Source organism: Pygoscelis adeliae, unplaced genomic scaffold (genome assembly GCF_000699105.1).
Source record: "Pygoscelis adeliae isolate BGI_AS28 unplaced genomic scaffold, ASM69910v1 Scaffold27, whole genome shotgun sequence".
NCBI lineage: Eukaryota > Metazoa > Chordata > Aves > Sphenisciformes > Spheniscidae > Pygoscelis > Pygoscelis adeliae.
This window is the reverse complement of record NW_008825410.1, coordinates 6,238,340-6,261,158: the sequence shown is the minus strand read 5'-3', so window position 1 is coordinate 6,261,158 and position 22,819 is coordinate 6,238,340. Positions and strand designations below refer to the sequence as shown.

The following is a 22,819-nucleotide window of genomic DNA, read 5'->3' as shown; positions in this document are numbered from 1 at the left end:
GAAATTACCATCATTTGTTGTTCATTACCAGTTTTCCTTTACTCACCTGAATTTCTGATCAAAGCTGACAACTAAGCCAATGAAATATGATTCCATTCTGAGTTTTGTGTAAATCTAAAACAAAAGCGATTAACAGTTAAGCACTAAAAAGTTCCTCAACATCAAGCAAAAATCTGGAAGCCCATTAACCATGCCTGTGATTTTTTTTCCCCTATTTCTTTTTTTGTTTTCAGGATTTGAGCCTCAGGCAAGAACACTGTAGATTCAGATCCAGGTTTCAAGCAGGCAACAGGGACATGGGGACCATCCTGGAGTGAGGAACCCGCTGGACGGGAAAGCAATAATCACTGTTCTGAACACTACATATCTTAGAAGAGATAAGCAACCTGGGCCTGAACTATCCTTTGCTGCACCTTTAACATTTGCATGCCTTTTTCCTCTACCTACTAAAAGCAATAGTAATTTCTTTACAGGTCCTGAAGAAATATATTGTTACATAAATAATTAATGTAGGGCAATAGCTCAGGACTCTTGCCTAGCTAAAGAGATAGGCTGTTCCCTTTATTTTATCAGCTGCTCTGCTTCAGAATTCAATTATAATTAATAGGCTCAGTGCTTACATATTTCCATAGAAATTGTCTTTTGCTTTCATTCTCAATGACAACAAGATCTGCAAAGTTCTTCTGACAAATTCTCCGTGCTTTTTCCATATGGACACATTCTTTGCTGAAATAGTACTGCTTATCTTCATATATAATCCATCCATCATCAGTGGCTTGGTATTCTGAAAGATAAAGAATCATATAGATTACATTAATATCCGGTCTGTACAAAGTCTGAAAACTATACAATAAACCTTTCTTTGAAAGAGGAAAAAATCCTACCAAATTTGTAGTTCGGTTCAGGTTTTAGCAGTGTACCTGTGAAATAAGAGATCATCATGAGCAACATTCCAAATACAAAAAAATCCAGGGAGATTTGCTTTACATAGTTGCAAATGCTTTGTATAATAGAGAAAAAAACCCGAACTATGAGTTATCTAATGCATTTTCAAGATTTTAGAGCACATACCACTAGATTTAATTAAAAAAATGTATAATTTAGAAACATTTATCTAGTGAAAAATATGTATCTTTAAAGCGTATATACATCTCTCCAAAACCACTGTATTAAACAATGCAGTAAACACTTTGTAGATGAAACTTACATCAATTTGAAAATTTATTTAGTATTTTTACTTGGCATGCTATTATTTATTCTTTTATATTTATGGGACTAGAGCCAAACAACATAACCCAGCCAATGTATTAAGTTCTCAAGCTTACCTACATAGTAGTAAACTATCCACAAGTACTGAAAGCTTAATACTGGTATTTTGTTAATACCACACATCATTTCCAGTGTCTCGATGCATTCCTCCTACCCTGATGACTTGGCTTTTACTAGGAAAGTCTGTTTTTAAGAGTCCTGGAGAGCCAGTAGATACCAAACCCAAGTTTCTGATTACAGGATGGACGAGGAGGAAGCAATTAACCTGTTCCTATTCCCAGAGCCAGCTATAGCCCCTCAAAGGTAGCTCTGCTTTCATTTGGATGCCTGTTATTTTGTTCTTCACAAGGACTACTAATTCTGTTCTTAGCTTTCTCCATTTCGTCTGTGGTTTGTTGGAGAGGAACACATTATTAAAGAAATTACAGGAAGAGTTTAGATGAGAAATAAGCAAACTAATGAAAAAGCAATTAAAATTCTTTTGTCGGGAGCTTTTAAACATTTTCTTCTTAAGTATTTAGTGAAGAATGGAACTAAAATATTCAAATATCTTCATGATTAATTTACATACTTCACCTCATTCTGATTTCATTTTTTAATCCTAACATAACTATAACATTCCTTGTTTTTCCAAATATGGAGTATCTTAAGTAAATATGTGTCTTAAGTGAATATGAGGGAATCCACAGCTGAGCATCTCTCCTCTCACGTTGATCATACAATCTAGATTCACAATAACAAGATCTAATTCTTTTTTTTTTTTTTTTTTACTTTTGAAAGGTCATCTAGGATCAAGATAAACTGATCAGAGTCTTGATGTCATGGTTTCTGAACTTCTCTTGAGTAATCTCACCAAGAGCAGAGAGCCACATCTGTACAAAGCAGTGTGCTCAGTGCACCAGAAAGGGCTGCACAGGATGTACTGCTTTGAGCTGGTATACAGAAGTCAGTGTTTTGATGGTGCATTTGTATGACTAATCTACCCACAAGGGAACAGTGATTCTTCCTTTTTGGTTAAGCAATTTTTCAATGTTAGCATGTTGCCTTATTCACTGTTCAAGGGTAACGGTTTGTTGGCAGAGTCATCAAATATTAGATATACTCAGTGCTTTTTATATAACTGCTTCTCCCTTCCCCTCCCTGTTGTGCCTCCTACTAGTTCCCTGTGTGCATCTAACTTTCTTTTCATTTCAAGAAGCTTTTAAGAATGTCTTTCTCCATAGAGATGCATACAACTACTCAGGTTACAACGAGGAAGCAGGGATGTAAAAGTAGGACCAAGTAAGCAAAACAAGTTCTTTCATTATCGGTTGTCACTTGGGGTCCTCAACCCGTGTAGACCCCGTTTCCCACTGGCAGGCACCCCAGTGCACGTTCATCAGGTCCATTTCATGCCCTGGCACCAGGTGTGGGAGGCCTGGTGTTAGGGCCCTGCTTCCCAGGCTAAGCGGATGGATGCAGGAGTCCTTCAAGGCTACACCAGCCTCTACTTTTGATCTCTTTTTCAGAGTTGTCGGTTCCTATAGCAACTGATCCCTGTCTTTGGTTCCCATTATTCATTTCACAGTGGGAAGCAAAGCTTTTTCTCTTTTGTACAGAGAACTCTAGTGTCCTGCATCTTTGGCTCTCCTGGGTAAGCCTAAAGCAGATAGAAATGCAGGGAGGAGAAGGGATAAGTACCTTTGCCTTGCAAATTTATTCAACCCATGGCAGAAGGAGATAAATAGGGACATCTTTAACTTCCTGCATCTGAGTACAATTGAAATATCTCAATTCATTCCTCTTGCTTTCTGTGTTGCCTTCACCTCAACTGGTTTTAAAATGAACAATTCCCAGTGTCTTTCTTCTTTTCAATTTGTTTAAATCCATACAATTTGTTTTTGAACTTGGGTTTATCGCTCCAATTAAATGGGGAAGTAATCATACCTTTTTTTGTTTCACAAATCCAATTAAGTAAATGTTCACAGCGCAAGTCGTTCCAGCGCATTTGAGGTGATCTATTAAACATAACACAATGTTCAAGTTCTTCATGGTTGTTGGGTTCATCTTCATCCCAGTTCTCATAAATTACCTGTGTTGGAAATACATCTGAATTACTATGTGATTCGAGCTGAGTGGAAGTAATCGAGATTGCCATTGTAACACAATTTCAGGATCTCATCATCTCAAGTATCTTGTTTATGGGATCAATAGGGGTTCAGATAGGTCTGAGAGGGCTGTGAAAGTCATGCTGATCAGCTCACTTTCCCCATCACTCCCTGAAGAAGGTGCAAAGATTACACAGTATAGAAAAACATGTGTCTGATGGATTAAAAACTGATGGGCGGAAGGAGTTGTGTTTATCTCCCTTTGTGAAAGATGGCAGACTGACTTCTCTGTACTGACATACAGCAGTGCCTGGTCTGGGATGCTGTGAAGGTCTAAGAGCACAGACTGTGGAAGATGGGATATAACATGGTACCAGGGTTGAAACAGAGGCAATTTTGTACTTCCATTAGTGTGTTAAGACAGTGCCATCTCTGAGCACTGCAGCCGTTCAGCTGATGGATTAAGTGCTGCCATACACCTGCTGAAGGGTTAAAGAGATTGGAAAAAAGGCATAAAAAGATGAAAATCTATATATTCTAAAGGACAGAAAGTCAACTAATATCCAGCAAATAAGTACTCACAGGGGAACCATCAATCCAGGCAAATCCTTCATCAGGATTTAAGAGAAACAAACCTATCCAGAAAGCCTGAGTGTGCAGTCCTTTATCCCTAAAATAAATCACATAATATAGATACATGAGTGTAGAAAAAGGGGCCATGATACAAATGCTGGAAAGCACAGAAACATGCTGCTTTCTGTCACATCTGAATTGGGAGCTGCTCCTTTACTGTTGGCCCATAGCCAGGCTCACCGCCTGCACTCTGTCAAGGGGTTTGATAAGGCTCGGTCTTGGGACAAGACTTGCCATATCTGAATGTAAGTTAAAGGACAGTGATGTGGCACAGAGCTAGCTCAGGCTCTCATCCTTGTGGCTGCAACACAGCTCTTGCCTGTAGCAGGAGTTCACGGACAGAGGCTTTAGCAAAAGTAAAACATCAATAGATAGCTATAATACAATTTAACTAATGAAAAATAGTGAATTTTTTTTTCAACTGTTTTGATTTACTTCTTGGCACTTCCTATGTAGTTTATTTAATAGTTCACACTATTTGCTTTGTCGTACCTATGGACCAGATAAAATAGAGTCCTATTTCATTCACTACATAACACGAAGATATCCCTCCACAAGATTTCATAGTCTAAAGCAAAGAGACTTAACAGACAAGTAAAAACACGTTCAGCTTCTCACAATACTGGAAAATAATAAAATGAAGAAGGGTGAGATCACGAACACATTTCTATATGACAGTTTTAAATCTATTTGAGAAATTAAACCTAGATTCACCACTATGTGAAACAGTTTTGTTTAAATAGCTATATATTATGTGCTGTTGAGATTTCTTGACATTACGGAATACAACCAAAATGTAGTGTTCTAATTTTGGGGGAAAATAAATGGCATAATTTCTACATTGTGGGCAGGACATGGCATCTACAGTGCTAGCAAAAAATGAATTAAAATGAATTCCTGTTTGATTTCAGGAGTCTTCAGTTTATAGTCAGAAAATTTCCATATTAAGTCCTTGCATTTTGGTTTACTCAAGGGTGTTTTTGAATGCGTTGATTAAAATATGAATTGCAGCCAGTTGAAAAAAGGCACAGTTAGAGCTGAACATTTTATTGTCTCCCTTTTGGGAGAGGGCCTAACATGTACAAAGATGATCAGATCTGGAGAACTGCCTTGATAAAAACCTGTGATGAAAATTTCAAAAATATCAAAGCCTCTTTGAAATATTCAAGATTATTTTTTTTAAAGCAATGTTTCAGGATGATATTTCCAGATGAAAATTTTCCATTTTAATTTGAAATTTTATTGTGTTGATTCACTCATTTGCCTAGCTCCAGATATATTTTGAAGGAATTCTTATGTAATATAGCATGAACATGAAAAAGAATCGTTGTGCAAGTACTCACGATGCTAACTGCCATAATAAAATTTGATCTTCTCTTGTATTGATTGTGACCAGATTTCCTCCTATTTCTCTACAGAATTCTTCAGCCTCAAACCAAGACTTCTTTTGGTTTCCCTCTCTCACAAAAAACTATTGAGAAAAAAAAAGTAAAAATAAATTACTAAATGTGCAAAATTTGGCATATAAAAATATATAATTGCCTATGTAATTAAAATCAGTATCACTTTATTCTTGAATGAGACAACATAACGTCTGTCAAGACCAATAATATCAAATATTAGTAATGTAATGTGTAAGTATTTTTTCTTAGCATCCTCTATTTTAAAATAAGGCAAGAGTAACACAGGTGTCTGAGGAGAACAAAAGCCATGACAATGTACAGGGAAGAAAAATAAAATATGTATAACTTAACTGGAACTTTGACCACTGAAAGGCTCAAAGAAAGACGGGGTAGCCCAGTTGTGGTATTTCACAGTAGAAAGCAGGAGATTTTTGAGAAATGGAAGGTGGAGGGAAAATCAATAGGTTGGAACAGAAAGGATAGTACGAACGGGGAAAGCCATTTGGCAAGGTGCTGACCCTGGCCGAGGAAGAGATTTCTGTATGGTGGTGCAAGCATACAAATAGCTCCACTTTATACTATGAAGTATGTACATCTTGAACTAAGGAACTGGATGCTTGACATTTTGGGGAAAGGATAATCAACAATTTGGTAATTGGCAGAACCACTAACGTTAGTAACAATAATTAAGTGTGACATAGGAGTTGAGACCCTTATAAATACAGAGCTACAATCATCTCTGGCCTCCCAACAGGCAGAGTCCCAGGAAAGAAAGTGAGAGGATACTTATGTAAAGACTTGGAGAGCAATGTTGCATATTTACTTTTACTTGATCTATTTTGCCTTTGACTTTTTAAGGCATTTTTAGCTAAATCAAGAGAATGCCCAAAACCTTTACTTGCTGAAGAGTCACCAATGTCAAACTAAACCTGGATCTAAAAATATCACTAAAAGTATCACATGCTGTGTGAGAAAAGATTGGCAGAGGGCCAGGTTTCCATAAGTTTTCTCTTAGAAACATTGTCTTATGCAAGTGACACTGCCAGCTCTTGAGATGCAATACTATGTTTTTCTGAAGTCCCAAACTCCTGGAAGCAAATAAATTAGGTGAGGTTCTCACCTGGCATTTAAATAAAAGAAAGCATATTTGTAGCACTTTTGTTTTCATTGTTTCAGGTTTTCCATAGTTGACTTTCATTACATTTGATGGATTTTCTCATGGTTTTTTGCCCTTGAATACCATGGACATCATTGCCAAAAAATGACCCAGCACCTGGGTCCCTGAGTACCACGGTGACCAGGGTACAGACCCCTGGGCTGCCCCATGCTCAAGCTCGCAGTGAAGGTAGACACACACTTACTTTGAAGCACGAGTCTGCCTGGGAGGCTCCGTCCCAGCCTTCAGCACAGGCGGCCACAGGGACCCGTACCGGATGAGCAGGAGGCGGCACTCCCACTGCCCGCTGTTTGCAAAGATAATTTGCTGTCTTCTCACAGCTAACAACATCCCATAATCCAGCTGCAATTCCAGTTCCCATGGCAACACAGCCTTGCTCTTTTCCTTTGTGACGTGGAAAAGAAATGAGTAAAACCAAAGTCTTAATTGCTCTCTAAGACATGAAACCTTTGCTTTTATTCATAGAAAATTATGAAAAGGAAGATGCAGATTATGCAGATGAAAAACCATCTTGGATATAAAATTATTTTTAATATCTCCTACCAGAGGCAGGATATGGGCCAACAAGTCTCACAAACACACCTTTGCCAAAACTGGAGATTTGCAGCTTTAGAATACAAATCTTCCTTACCTTGCCACTCCAGGGAAATCACAGGGCAAATGGCACTTGATTTTATTTACATATGTAGCAGGTGGCCTGACAACTACTTTGGGGTTCTCAGTATCCAGGTAATTCAATTTCAAGAAAGCTGATATCAAGTACAACAAGTTTGTTTTAAGGCTTAACTAGCTAGTGTGAAGGCAAGAGTTCCCACGTAGATGTTAATCTGTTTTGCTGAAATGAAAAAACAGCTGGACATTCGCTGCTCATTTCTCACATATGCACCTTGTGGGTCAAAAAACTGTCCATAATAATTTTTCTCAATCTGATGAGTTGTTGTTAACTGGTTGTAAAAAGTTGAAAAAAATGAGACCATGGACCTTGTTAACTCCTGCATAGTATTGCCTTCAGTCTAGCCCATTAAAAATCTGTTTCTGTACAACTTCGCAGATTGACTTACACAACACCTGACTCTCGGATGTGATGGTGGTTGTTGCACTGGTGTCAAACACAAGGTCTGATGGTGTTGGCCACCTACAGCTACACAAAAGAAAGTGCCTACTCTAATTTCTAACACCAGGGGATGGAAAGCAGAAACCCGCATGAATTGCAGGTGCACTACTATCACAAGGGTTGAGCCTGTGCAGAGCTTACCTGGCATTGCTGTGTTCCAGTGTGTGAAGAGAGGAGTTTCACCACTGGTCCACCTGAAACTTCCTCGTTCTTCTCTGTCGGAGAGACCAATCCAGAAATATTTTTCAGACCTCAGCCCCGTCAGACTAATCAGAAAGGCTTGCTCATTTCTGAAGTGGAAAACAGTGTTCATTCGCAACCTATTACCTTGCAATATTAATCTAAGTGGTACAAATTGAGGTATCTCTATCAGGCTAGCATGACCCCAAGGCAACAGCTCCTCAGTGAATTTCGGGAAAAACCTCAGCAGGCTTTTAAGTGTGGTCAAAAGAATTTGGTGAGGGACAACTTTCTCCTTTCAGCAGAAGGCATCTTCTCTCCTTTCCATCCAGTTCTGTGAAATGTCACAAATCACCGCTCACATGGGCTTCTAGTTGTATTCTACTATTTTCATTGTCTTTCCAAATCTTTGAGGTGCCTCAAACAGACCACCAAACTGTCAGCTTTGCTAGCCATCACCTCTGAAGGCAGTCATGTTCCTCAGAGGCCATGAAGCCTGCAAAGCCTGACTGAGATATGGGTAGGTTGGATGATACATTCTGGCTGTGGTGGGACAGGTCCTGGGGAAGATTTCCTACATTTGTTCAGAATTTGGCTTAGAAGGTAGTTTAGGAAAATATTTTTGTTAAAGCTTTTCTATCATAATGAGATAACATCCATCAGTAAATGGATGAAAAATTGTAGTAACTACTTTCCAACAGAAAAAAAAAAACCACCAAAACCAAAAACCTGGAACTTGCTTTAATTAGGAATTGAAAGATAAGATAAAACTATTCAATCAAGAACTCCCAAAATTTGAAAACTGTTATAATAGATTAAGTAGAAAGTCCTAAAACATTGAGTCTTTTTTTTTCCGGCATGGATAATTTTATTTGGCTTACTACTACAAAATTTTTGAAAAGCGGTGATAAAACACTTTGAAGAGTTCTACAAATGGACAAGTTTTGCAAGTTTCTCCATCAGAAGCATTGATTTTGAAGTATAAAAAAAGATATTTTCCTACCTGCTTTCCACCGTGGCTAGATAAGCTTTGCTCTGTTCACATGTCTTATGTGCTTCTGAGAACGTCAAAAGTGCAGAGCCCACCAAGTAACAGTGAAAACCATATCTTTTCCAATCCTGTGACAAAGTTAAGGTTCTTAATGTGAAGTTGAAAGAGACTTCAATACAGAAATTAGCACTGGTCTTTTGTGTATAAATATTTTATGTTAAATTTGTTGCAGCTAAGCTTAAAAACAAGATGAGACTGGGCCAATCTGTTAATAAACAAAAGCTGTTTTTTTGTTGCTGTTTGCTCCTACAGAAGGCCTTTTTGTTTAAAGGATGACATTAAGACCTTAATTTTTGTCTCTTTTATGTGTATGTGACTTTTCAAAGAAAATTGTGACTGTGCTTTCTAGTGCTCTGTAAGGCTGGGATTATGCAAACTGCACCATAAGGAGCCTGTGATTCATTCAGGGAGGGTCTGCAGCTCCAGCCTTCCATAGCTGTGGGATCTGACATAATGAAATACAAAAATATTGCAACATGGAAATGAATTCACATACAAGCACAGCTCCGCAAAGCTGCCCCTGCCATCCCTAAGTGCAATGGGTGAGGAGACTTTCTGAGCCAAGAGGAATCCAGTCAGTGCTTGTTTGTGGGGAGGGTAGAAAGGAGGAATATCAGTAAAACACCCCTGTTTCTTCCTGCTCTTAGAGAGATCTATGCTGACCAATACAGATACAATTATTTTCTGAAAAGGTCAATTCTGGAAAAATTACTTGTTTGGAAAAAAATAACATGCTGGTATCACTCAAAGGCCAACTAAGTAGTCCATCGGTAGGAGCATAAACAAAGAGAATAGTGGTAAAATTATGATTTAGAAGATATATGTAATTTTCTCACAGAGTGGCTCATCTGGGAATGGAGGGAAAGGCAGTATTCATGTACATGTAAATGAATCTTGACTTTCTTGAGCATTTTCAGAGCAAAAATAAAAAATGCACATATATTAGTAAATTGCTAGTAGGAAAAGATGAAGTTTCCTCAAGAGTAGATTTTCTGGAAGATACAAACACAGACTCTAAAAGAAGCAAGAACCATTAAATTAATTCCTGTTCATTTTTCCCAACATAATTTATTTATGAGAGAGCATTTACTTTCTGGCAGCCTGGGTCCTCGATTATCTCTTTCTCAGAGGATTGTGATGAAGGCTTCTTTTTACAGATGTAACCAAGTTGCTTATCACAGACATCAGTTGCCCAGTATCCATCCTAGAATAGCAGAGAGAAAAAACGAATGTAAAAAAGGGGCATGCATAAACATAAGAAAACTAGTGTTTTCCTCATTCTTCACTACAAGGCCCACTGAAATATGTTACCTACGAAGACTACAGGATCATTACTGGAGATTTATTTAAAAAAAAAAAAATAGACACATCTGTCAGGATTGGTTTAAGATCCATTTAATGCTGTTTTGAGATGAAAAGAGGAAATAAATAACATCTTGAAGTCTCAGCATTACTTGCTATCATAACTACCTATTTAATGAGAGGGTTTGTAAAGGTACATCTCATCTGGGGCTAATGGATCTGTATTTAGAGCAGGATTATTTCACTACACTTCTGGAAAAAAGATCAATGAAAATGAAATAATGCGCATCTGAGTGTGTTGCAGTAAATCTAACTATGTTATCCATCAAGGAGAAGACTCTGAAAATGGCTGATTTCTTTTAAAAAAGGAATTATGTAAAAAATAAAATTTAAATAGGAGTTTTTTTCCCCCATAAAATCTGGTTTAGGATCAATTCTATTGATGCCTAATACTGGAAAACATCAATATTATTCTATGATATAACAGTTCTTTCAATAACAGCTTTTTCGACTGGAGATTTATTTAATTCATGACACTTTGTGTATGTATGTGTGTGCACACACATACACGTAAATGTGTCAAACAACCATGTCTTGCAAGAAAATAAAGTCTGTGAGTCAAGCAGTCAGAAATACTATAGGATTTTAGGTTAGGTATTTGGCAGGTAGGTGTTAGTGCTCTCTTTATGTCACAGCTGAAGAAACATGCCCTAATGCCAGGTCACCATGCCTCAATGCCATGTCTCAGTGAAGTGACATTGAGGGACATAATGGTCTATCGGATTGGAAAATGAGGTATGCAAATAGCATCTATGATAACCACAATATATTTACTGGTTCATCCCCATTCCTCTCCCAGAGCTATAACTTTTTTCATTGCTGCAGCCAAGAGAATGAATCTAATGTAAAATTTCTGGATCAGACTTTTCACCAGATAAGAAATCTCAAAAAGTAGCACTAGAAAAATGCTACCTTTCTATTTCTGATCTCTCCTGTCCTCTGAACTTCTCTCCTGGTTGATGCCAAATCTATGGGGAAAACTATTTTACACTAAGATATAGAATGACTGCTGAATAAGTATATAAAGGCAAGTGATTTCAGACTGATGTAGTTATTAGTTTGCATTACTATAAAATGACTGCATGGTTATACCTGCCCCTTCATAACAACGCAGTCCTCCAGACCATTTGTATAGGTGGGATGCCTGCACTGCCATTTGGTGAATGTCACAGGAGTCCCGTCACTCCACTCGAAATAGAAGTGAGCCTTCAGGTCATTCAGACCCAGCCATAGCTCTTCTGTTGGCTCTGAAGCATGAAAAGAAATAGGTTTGCTTATGGCGTGCTATGCAATACAGTGAACAAATAGGGACCAATAAATCTGGGATGTAGTACATGAGAGGTGGTCTTCATGCTTTAACAAAAATGCTGGCTTCCTCTCAGATCTGCAGCAAGAGATGTCTTGGTCTGTAATGAAAAGGTCTCACATTCTGTACAGAAATCCTGAGTTTAATAAACACAGGGCTCTTTATGGCTGGCATAAGATTTTTGCAAACTTTCTGAGTATCTGTGACTTAGAACAACAAAAGGCCCCTAGCATGGAGGGTAGGACAGTGAGTGGCTGTGAGTGTGCCACCTGCCAGGAGATCGTACTGAGCCCAAGCCATGAAGACATCTGCCAATACATCTCCTTAATGGGGAAGCATTAGAGGGCTTGTAATGGCCTGTCAGGGGTGTTCACCAAGTCCAGCTTGTGCAGCAAGTGTCAGGACTGGTTACTACCTATCCAAGGAAAAGCAGAAGTCAAAAGATATTATTTTCTTAGAAGGAGATATAGCAAGATGTTAACCTCAGCAAGAGGTTTTAACCTCAGTAAGAAGTTAAATTTCTTCTAGGTTTGGAGCTCAGTTCTGAAGATATTGAACATAGAATAAAGATGCCAAAAGTGCAATTTTTAGAGATCTTTATGTGTCTCTGTTAGGAATAGCATATTTTTTCTTTTCCTGCTTTATAATGTTTTGCAATGTAGATTACTTCTTGATAAATATAAATATACTTCTATGTTTATGCAACAGCAACAACATAAATGAGCACCATAAGTTAGATTCATCCTTCCACTTGTGATATTTCAGAGAAAGCATTAATATTTAATATGAAGCTCAGCTTTTACGTTACAGATGGGGCAAACACAATGCAGGCCTACATATATACTCACTGTAACCGAGCTGCGACACTAGAAAGCTGTATTCAGCAATGTTGTGGACACTTGCCAAATCTCCATCTTGCCTCTTACATGAAGTCAGAGCATCTTTCCATATTTTGGGTTCCCGTTGAATGCTGTAGCAGTGGCCTGCATATGGCCACCAGCCATCTGGGCACTTAATAGATCTCAACTCCTCTAAAATCAAAGCACAGTTTTTCAGAGAAATTTTGTAAGAGGAAAATAAAGGACACTAAAATGAGGTCTCTCAAGCACTCTTTACAAAAGTGGGACTATATGAATAAACATAAAGCTGTAGTTAGAAATACAAATACATTCAAATGAAAACCAAATATCATTAAGGCACAGTATGCTAAATATGTCAACAGAATGATGTCTCCTTAAGCAGAGAATCATTGAAAAATGCCCACATTGTGTCAGAAATGCAATCTGAAATAATGCTCTGGGAGGAAGAGACACCAAAGCAGATGCCAGCCCCTCCCCTCTTTGCCCCCCAGAGCAGTTCGGACAGTGTGTCATGGTCTCCCGTGCTGCATGCAGTGGCTGACATTAGGCTCTGCCTCCTGTTCAATGTCTTCTTGCAAACACACGTAATTTTCAGATATTGAAAAGCATGAAGTAATTCTTTGGTAACTGCAGGTCAGTAAACAGTGCAAATTAGTGCTGAGTTGGTAGTTTTCTCATCATATTAATTCAGTGGCTTTTTTATTACTTAGATTCCTAAACATCTTTAAAAGCTTACCTTAAGGTTGCTTTAAAAATAGTCTTGCATTTCTTTTTGAGGTTAATAGGGGAATAAAGATTGTCTGAAGTTATTTCTCTACTTTCTTTAATATAACTACTTCTTTAAAAGTAGCTTTTATAACATTCCCAGATGATGGCCTCCAGCAGATCCCTCCTGCGCGTGGCATGTTCATAGCCACATTGTGTCATTGAAGCCTCAGGTCAGGGTGGTCCATGGATGAAATGTAGCCTGTGTGAATACTGCTGCTCCTCCTGCTCTGCCCATGTGAACCCAACACATTGCATACTATTGTAATCAGAGGAGGATTTTTTGCATTAATATTAGAGTAACTGCAATTGCTCATTTGGAGAAAATGAGAGGATAATGAGAAGCATTAAATTTCTACTGTATTTATGCAAATCTGATTGTTGGCACTGGTTACCATGACAGAGCAGCTTTTATCTGTCTTGCAAGAATGAATGATAAAGTGATGGAACAAAATAATAATACTCTCCTATGAATGGTTAATACACAATGGGAGAACAAAAGCAATATCTAATAGTCTGTGTGTGCAGGTATAGCTGTGTTTTTCAAAGGTTTCTAACATCTTGGTTGAAAAATAATGTTGCATACCTTTTATCATTTGCAGATCTTTACAGATTGCACTTTCTAGAAGTCAAAGAAAAATCTTTCTTTTTATTTGACTAACCTACCTTTGGGTATAATGTCAGATTTTGAACTGAAGTTTCTCTTTTTACAAATGTAGCCGAGTCTCTGGTTACATGCTTGGTTTTCCCATTTAGCATTCTTTCTGGGATTCATCACTCCACAGATTTTCCCAGGGAGCAGGAAAGGACTTCCTTTGAGTAAGAGAGAAAATAAAATCTCACAGCAAAAATAAATAAAAAGTTTAACAAAACCATCATATTATCAGTAGAAAAGTCAACTTATTCTGATTTCTTCAATGCTTAATATGAAGAAGGCCTCTCCCATAGGATAACTGATGGTGCAGTTTATAGGATGCTGCTTTTAGTCTATGCTTTGAGAGTGAAGTAATGACCCTCCATTGACTTTGTGTCAAGATAGTACTGGGAAATTTCTGGTTCTTTTCCTGATATCCTGGTGCTCACAGACAGAACAGCTGAAGCTAGACCATTATGCTGTATCAAAAACTTCCAAACTTTAAAAATACACAGCTTTAAATTATACCATCCCTCCAGTATATCTCAAGAATTTCACAATTCTACTTTCCTATAAAATAGCTTTTCTCTTTTTTGTTACAGTGTGTAAAAACCTCTGTAAGCAACAAAAGAAACTGCCTGATACAGAATTTTTGAAAACTTAGAGGAGAGTTTAATTATTCCTTTACTACCTTGTAACTTTTCCAAAACAGGACACAGCTTGAAATACTCATGGCATAAAGAAAACACGGGACCAAAAAACCAACAAGCAAACAGAAGAACTCCCCATGTGTGAGGAGCACCAGAAACCCACTCGTCTCCCTTCCTTGAGGTGGCCCAGTGCAATTTTGCATAAACTGCTGAGGAATTATGAGCTGGCTCTGTAAGCCTCTCAATAATATTTAGAATTTCTCCAGACAACATAGTGCCATTATTTTCTAAATATTTTGCTACTTTTGGAAGATTTGATTTATATTTATACCCTTGGGCAACATGTTACGGAAAAATTCTGATCTCTGGACTGTAGGGTTATATATTACTCCAAATGATACACTGCTTTCATAAATAAGCTCTTTGCTTATATAAGAAAATAAAAGAACTGGCTATAGCTGATATCCACAGTGAACTTTGTAATTTGGAAGTGTACTTCTTAAAATAAAGATCTAGATCTTCAGCTATTGTAAATCAGAATGGGCTTTCCTGAAATAAAAGTAGCTAAGGCAGTTTTTATCAGTTGGTGTCTTATCAGAATCCATTCAAAGATTACAAAATAGATACAGTTCTTACCTGGAGCCCAGTTTAAATATCTGAAGGGGCTGCCCCCAGCCCATTGCCATCCACTGTTGAAATTCAAAGTGTTCAATCCAATCCAGAATGCAAAACTGAATTTTTTAGTTAGCTCTAAATTAGAAAAAAAAATCAGTTGTATCTCCCTATTCTCATTCTTAACAAGTTCATCTAAAAGAAATAAAGTCAAAGTAAGAAATTTATATTTCTTAGTTTAAACCAGCCCAAAACCAGTACTTTCAGCATTACTGAGGTGCACAGGTTAAAAAAGTAAATTATGTAAATGAATAAAAGTTGATTTAGCAGAGATCTCAGTAGCTAAAAGGGCAAATGAACATCTTATTTCACTACTTAAATAAGAGTTTACTTCTCTCACTTTGTTTCATTACGACATAAAAGATGTAAAAAATACCTTATTTTTATTAGGGAATTGTGCTAAAATATTTCTGTAATAGATTTCATGGAGTAAACACATCAAAAAGAAAAAGACAGTGTGCCAATCAGTTGCTTCCAAATTTTTTTCTATGTGAGTGGTTTCAAAGCCTCCTTCATGCCATTTATAACCAAGCTGATACTTGTATCTGAAATCCACTGGAGTTATTTGGAGTTTATGTATGCAAATGTACCCATATCAGGACCAATCTAGCCATCATCATATGTTCTTCTAGAAAGATTAACAATCCTTGAAACACAGAGGAAAAAGGTAAATTTGAGGACTAGACCATAGCCCTGCTCAGGAATGAGTGCACCGGCAACAAGGGCAAACGGAGAAAACCCTCCCCGTGGGACAAGCTGCAGAAGATGCGGTAGCTCCCACCTGGTGCACAAAGGTGGGATGGGGCCATTTCCCCCCCCTTGTAGAGGTCTGGGACCAACCTTTCATAAAAAAAACACCAGCTAGTGGAAGGGCAGTTCATATCATCTCCTTTTTGGCGGCTGTTACCCCTGACACCCTGTCTTCTTCACTGAGACAGAAGACAAGGCAGCCAACTTCATCGGCTAAAGCTCTAGGGCAGCATATTTTAAGGTCTTGTTCTCATTTTACCTCCTATATATGCTTGCTCATGAATCTCTGTGATGCTTAATAGGTCTGCATTTTGCTGCTGACAGCTTTTCCTTGCTTGGTGCCATGTTAGAGCTGACTCTGAGTTTATCTGATAGTGAATGCCAGTTGAAACATCTTCTGTCCAAAATCTTTCTGTGTCATCTGGAAGAAGAAGTGACATAGCACTGCTGTTAGAGGATTGACATTGCACCAACTAAAAGTAAATAAAGTATGTAATGATGCAAAATCTCTAAAAATGCACAGTATTAACTGTATGCTATCATCAATTTTAAAGCACGAGAAAAATTGAAATCAGATTAGGCATCAATTAAAAAAAAAAAAGCTTTTAAATTTTCTTTTACACAAGATGCAGTACTAGGTAAACCAGACATATCTGTTGGTTGAAAAAAGAGATTCCAGAGTGAAGTCAGAAAAGGAAAGTAAACATGTAGGTGAACTATGACCCTGTAGGCTCTTCATCCCCGCAGGGCAGGAACTCCCTCTTAGCTCATCATCAAGAGAAGCAGCTTTTTCAAAAATGGCAGAACCTGGCCCTTGACAGCCCGAGGAGCTATAAAAGCAGTCTGTGTAGCACCAGTGTGCAGATCAGCTGCAGTCTTTGTTTGCAGAACAACTCACAAAGCCTTGTGAAACTGTTGTGTTATTGGGAAGGCAGTTGGTGAGAAAAGTGAAACAGTTTGTGTCCTGAGGTGGAGGGATCCAAGCATAAATTCGGTGCAGAAGCTAGTACAAAAATAGGAGAGGAGGATAATTTTAGCAGCAACATTTTTGTGTAGGCTGGCAATAGGAGACAAGAACAAGATAGGAAATGAATGTTAAGGGGAAAAAACAGTATATAGCAGTTTAAGTGAGAATTGACCTACAGGGCATGCCTGAGGAATAAAGAGCAATGGGAAGTTTTTGAAAGGAAGATATCGGTCTAAATTCATGCTGGTCATGCCATGCACTTAAGTCACATCAAATGAGATATAAAAGAGCCTCCTCACCTCTCTGGTCCACAAAGAGAAACAGCCACCTCCAGCAGGTGAGTCAGAACCTGGCTGGGCTGAACCACACTCTGAAGGCACCTCTTCCTCTCCACTCGCTATAGAGGAAGCACTTGGCTACTGGGGCTAATGTTCAATCAGGTGATTTTCATTTGGGCTACTCTGACAAGGTTTGTCATGAGGGCGTGCGGTTGGTAGGTGATAAAAAACCTGGTAGCTCAATAGATGGTTTTCTCAACAATGTTTCATGACAAGTTAATAAATAAAATGCAGGACTTACTTATTGGTGGGCAAAATCCATACAGCTTATCAGCATCAAAGTCTGCAGTTGTCGCACACCAGAGCCAGCCATCTGACCTACCGACATCTGTGCACTCATCGTACTTCTCGCCTTCATATTTGAAAGGGAATACGCATGGCTGTCCATTGGCGTTTCCTTGTAATGTAAAGGTATCTAGGGGGAAGAAAGGGTTAAAAGGACATATGAAAATAATCATAAATCATAAATCTGACTTCCTAGTAATGGATCTATCTATCAGTATATCTACCTAAATTGAGAGATCACACCATCTTTTTTTAACTAATTTTTATCATTTTTCCCCCTTGTGTAGCTAGAGAATTTAAATAAAATGTTGTTTTAGTAAAATTTGGGTTTAAAATACTGTGTTTAGAGTTTGATACATATAACTTGTAGAAAAGTCAAATTCTGTGATGATAAGTTGCTGATAAGTTGTGGTTCCTGAAGACAGAAAAACCACAAGTAGATCTCAGACAACAATGAGTTCACTGCATTGTTGTATTCTGTAGGGCTCAATACATTTGCTTTATCACTCCATCTTTTTATTAATTGTTTAAAGAAAAAGGATAGCTGACCAGAGAGAATACAGATCAGGTTGTCACGAGCATATTTACACAATAAAAATTTTATGTTTCAGTTGTACATTTCTGCACTTGGAGAGGTCTTGCAGATTCACCCTCAATTCAGATTCTTTAAGGTTAGCAATTCTTCATCTTTTTAAACTATCACAGTATTACAGGAGTGTTCTTTTATCCTGAAATTTCTGATATACGCTCTCGATCTCACATTCATGCAAACACATTCATCTGCTGAGTTCTACATACATTACTGCTTTACCGTTTCCATAGCTATACCCAATGAGTGATATACATCTTCAGACTAGAACTATTCTTCTAATTTGGTCAGACTGGGGGGAGAGGAGACAGTTCTTCCTTCTCATACCTCATGGCTTGGAGCAGAAAGCAAAACTTGTACACCTATCATGAAAACATGGCTCTAAAACCCTTTGACTAATCACTGCACCATGGGTATGATGGGGACAGTAAATAGAAAGAGCTCCATGCTTCCTCATCTCTCATCGCCCTCCCACACAATGCCATCTGATTTAATATTTCCACAGAAAGACAAGATCCTGCTCTTATTACCTCCATTTCCCCCAACGTCCCTACATTTCCCCTCTTTCATTCTGTGAATCAAGAACTGCCAGGATAATACCCAACATACTCTTTAGATCATGTATCAAATCTGATAACAAATACAAAATAATCAGTCTATGCATTAAAACTGTAAAGCTGCCCAAGGAAAAGCATTTTCATATCTGGTTTAACACAAAACCAACAGGAAACTTACCCAGTGACTGTAATGAACCATGCACAAGGGAAAGAAAAACTAGGAACTTGGAGAAACTCATTGCAAAGGTAACTTGCTTTTCATTCCTCTAGTAAATGTTGGGCTATAAGATTGGCAGTGTATAAAATCCTTCTGAGTGAGTATAGTAACAGGTCCTTCTCTGTGTCAAAGGGCTAATGGATAAAGCTCTGTACTCTAAATAAGGAAATATCCTGTCACATGGTATTTTGAAATAACTAGAGTGCACATTGCAAACACAGCTCTCTCTGGAGAGCGAGTCACTTCCAAAACTGATGTCTCCAACCTTGTAACTAGAGGTGGTGACATTTGTCTTCTTCTCAGACTTTGCCAGTATTATATATGGGTCAGTTGTTGGGGTGCTACACAGAACAGACCTCTAAAAAAGCAACTTGAGAATTGGTGACAAGAAACCTGCAGTGAAATATCATCGATTAAAAACTCAATCTCTGCTCTAAGCCTTACTCTCAGAAACAAAGGGAGACAAAACCCCAGTGGTTCAGTACATCGCTATAATGTCACAGCTCTACATATCTAGAAGAAAGAGAGCAAATTTTACAGGATCTGCAGTATTCGGTGCATTATGAATTATTACTCACTTTGAGGGCTAAAATTGCTTTTTTTCTACACTGTTACGCTGCTTGCTTTGATCACAGTTTGAGGCTGGGCTGTTTATAACTACTTGTCGAAGACCTGAAAGAAGCGATGTTCAATGCTATAGGCTAGTGGTAAGCTTCCCTGTAACAGGAGGGAAAATTTTGCCTGGAATACTTATGCCAAGCAAAAGGATGTGTTCATCTATCTGAGAAATTCCTAATGAGGGTGTTCCAGGACAAAGCCAAACATAAGCTAAATTGGAAAATCTCCTTTTAATCTGTGAGCAGAGTGTTCATCTGAGACTTATATTGGCATGGCAATTCTTGTACAACTATGCTGCAAATCTGTGCTGGCAAATATTGACAGGCAGACAAGTCCTACTGTTCCTTCTGTTTATTTACATCAGTGAAATTAAAAGAAGTTGTGATAATGAAATCGAAAAAAGCAAGAAGTGAAATAGTCAGTAGTGTGATATATATAGAAGCTGAACAGAATATGTCGTATGAGGAGCAACTGTCTGTTTTTATTTATAAGGTGGGAAAATTATTGCAAGAACTGGCTAAACTTGTTGACTGTTAGAAAGTACTAAGAGACAAAAATATTTTCAGAAAAAAATTCAGTAAAAGCAGGAATTTAAGAAATTGTTTAATAATAACCGTTCTATCTGCAGGTGACATTCAGGGCTTAGTGTGAGCAAGGCTTGCAAGAGTAGCCCAAAGTCATAAAGCTGAGTGGTGCTGGAGGCAACAATGGGGTGGAAGAGAAATAGAAGCTGAGTTTACTGAGTGAAACCATATTTCATATACACCTGAAATCACAAAAGGAAATGGATCTAACAGAGGGGATCCCAAGGGAAAATACTCGGAGGACACAATTCCTGCCTAGTTCCCTCCTCTGCCTCACGAAGTGCCAGCCACGCTCTGGTCCAAACTGGGCTTTAGTCCCCCTCTTGTGTAAATGGATGCTTATGAGGATTCAGCTCCCCAAGGCTGCAGAGTGATGGGGGGAGATTAGTGCAGGCACCGGGGTAGGCTAAAAGAGGAATTGAGCACTTCAGAGCTGCCCCTTTCACATGACCAACCAGCTTGATGCTGGTTACAAATTTTGGGGGGTCAGTGTCCTGTGTGCTGCATTTGACTTGTGCAATAACCTGTTCTTACCAGTGTGCTAAATTCTTGATTGTATTTACACCAAGAAAACAGGAGTCCAGTGCCTAGAAAAGAAACTTCATTACTTTTTATTATTATTTCTTCTAACTTTCCAGCTTGCTCAGTAGACCCTGTGCAGCCTGGGAAAGGCAGGTTGTTTGCTGGGACTATCTGCTAAGTACTCTTCCCCATAAAGCATTTAGTGTCTAAATTATACTTGCAGCTCACCTAAATGCTATTTTGTACTGCTTTCCACTGTTTTTTTAACATCTTAAACTTAGTCTTTTTGCAGATTCCTAGTACAGTATAATCTGCTACATTCCTTAGTATTCAGTCCCTTTTTCTCACATTTAAAAATGGCAAGTTGGTGCTTATTCAAGCTGAATTCAAAGTGACGGGGAGAGAAGCCCTCCTTGTTATTGACAAAAGAGTTATTGTGCAGACAGGAGCACCTCCCTTCCCCTTTCCTCTCACTCGATTCATAGGGAAGTCTGAAGCTGAAAATTATACTAATAAAAACTTTATTTATTTCACAGCGTTAACAAAAAGAAGGAAGAATGCAAGGATGAGAATATTTTAATTCATGTTAGTGAACATCATACAGTTAACAATCATATTATCAGATTGAAAAAAGACCAAAACCTACACGTGAGCTTAATAACCTTTGCTGGTATGAACTGTATTTTCCATAGCAGAAAATGAGAATGGCAAGGTTTTCTATCCCGAAGTTATCTGAGATAAGTATATGAAGCACCATTTTATAAGTAAGTGTAATAGGATACAGCTATAAGGAACAATAAAAGTGTTGGTTTGATGGAGTTTGTGGGGCAAAATGAGTTCAAGATTGCAACAGAGTTGGACAGATTTTATTTTCTGAGTTCTTTACAGTGTCCACAAAGTCATGGGAATACAGTTCTAACTAGTAATCACACTTTATTGAATATTCATTCTCACCAGTTGACTTTTATAGTCCTTTGTCGGTACATTTATTTGTTCTTGACAAGTTATTTATACTAATGTTTTTGCTAAGGCACTTGGGAACATCTTGACTGTTACAAAACTATACAAAACATCAATCCGTAGTTCCGATTTTGTAAAATATGCATGATACAAAAGAGTCTGCTAGTGCAAAAAGAGAAAAAGGATTTAATTTAAGATTACAGATATCCTCACTAGAGACTTTTAAGACATACATCCTTTTCATTTCAGCAAGTAACTTGCCACAGGACCCATTCTTACCAGTCCTTCAGTCACCGACACACTATTTTAGAAGTGTTTCATTGCCAGAATCTGTTGATAGGTAGTTTTGTCTTTTTCTCTTGTAGAAATAGACCGACATGCCAGTTCCAAGAAGAGTGAGAATAGCCAAGAAAATGAGTGGCCAAACGGAGACATGAACAGGTGGATGAGTCTCTTCATTCTTTTCCTTGCCTGAAATGAATGCATATAGCTGTGAGAAACCTCAGTATTTTTTTATTCCACATGCAACATGAAAAACATGGAGGAGCTGTTCTCTCCTGCCTGAACTTGGAGTTTGTTCAGTGTAAATCTGAGCTCTGAATTGTTGCTGATCAGTAGCCAGGTCTCTGTTGCTGTCCTGGTTTTGGCTGGGATAGAGTTAATTTTCTTCCTAGGAGCTGGTACAGTGCTGTGTTTTGGATTTAGTATGAGAATAATGTTGATAACACACCCATGTTTTAGTTGTTGCTAGGTAGTGCTTACACTAGTCGAGGACTTTTCAGCTTCCCATGCTCTACCGACTGAGAAGGCTGGAGGTGCACAAGAAGCTGGGAGGGGGCACAGCCAGGACAGCTGACCCAAACTGGCCAGAGGGATATTCCATACCATGTGACGTCATGCTCAGTACATAAACTGGGGAAAGCTGGCCGGGGGGGGCTGCTGCTCGGGAACTGGCTGGGCATCGGTTGGCAGGTGGTGAGCAATTGCGTTGTGCATCACTTGCTTTTTATATTCTTTTATTTTTATTATTATTATTATTATTATTTTATTTCAATTATTAAACTGTTCTTATCTCAACCCACAAGTTTTCTCACTTTTAGTCTTCTGATTCTCTCCCCCATCCCACTGGGGGGAGGGGAGAGTGAGCGGGCGGCTGTGTGGTGCTCAGTTGCCGGCTGAGGTTCAACCACGACATATGAAGATCCTGGGCAGAAGGCTCTAGGTTCAGGCTCAGAGAAACACCTCCATGGCTAAGCTCAATGCCGGGGC

The 22,819-nt window shown here is 38.4% G+C and overlaps 2 protein-coding genes across 2 annotated transcripts in view; both read right to left on the bottom strand.

Moving 5' to 3' along the window:
- The window catches only part of LOC103922464 (macrophage mannose receptor 1-like), a 34,209-nt gene extending 15,321 nt beyond the window's left edge, over positions 1–18,888 (bottom strand). Inside the window, 16 exon segments of the mRNA XM_009330605.1 lie at positions 47–114; positions 621–784; positions 885–920; positions 3,196–3,340; positions 3,939–4,026; positions 5,333–5,460; positions 6,754–6,953; positions 7,825–7,973; positions 8,867–8,982; positions 10,005–10,118; positions 11,369–11,523; positions 12,431–12,613; positions 13,874–14,020; positions 15,128–15,241; positions 16,173–16,334; positions 18,828–18,888. Of these exon segments, the coding sequence (XP_009328880.1) occupies positions 47–114; positions 621–784; positions 885–920; positions 3,196–3,340; positions 3,939–4,026; positions 5,333–5,460; positions 6,754–6,953; positions 7,825–7,973; positions 8,867–8,982; positions 10,005–10,118; positions 11,369–11,523; positions 12,431–12,613; positions 13,874–14,020; positions 15,128–15,241; positions 16,173–16,334; positions 18,828–18,888 (2,030 nt within the window).
- Positions 18,889–21,851: 2,963 nt separating this feature from the next.
- Positions 21,852–22,819, bottom strand: part of LOC103922463 (macrophage mannose receptor 1-like) — a 38,656-nt gene continuing 37,688 nt past the window's right edge. The window contains exon 32 of the mRNA XM_009330604.1: positions 21,852–22,021. Within this exon, the coding sequence (XP_009328879.1) occupies positions 21,852–22,021 (170 nt within the window). The remainder of the gene's footprint in view (positions 22,022–22,819) is intronic.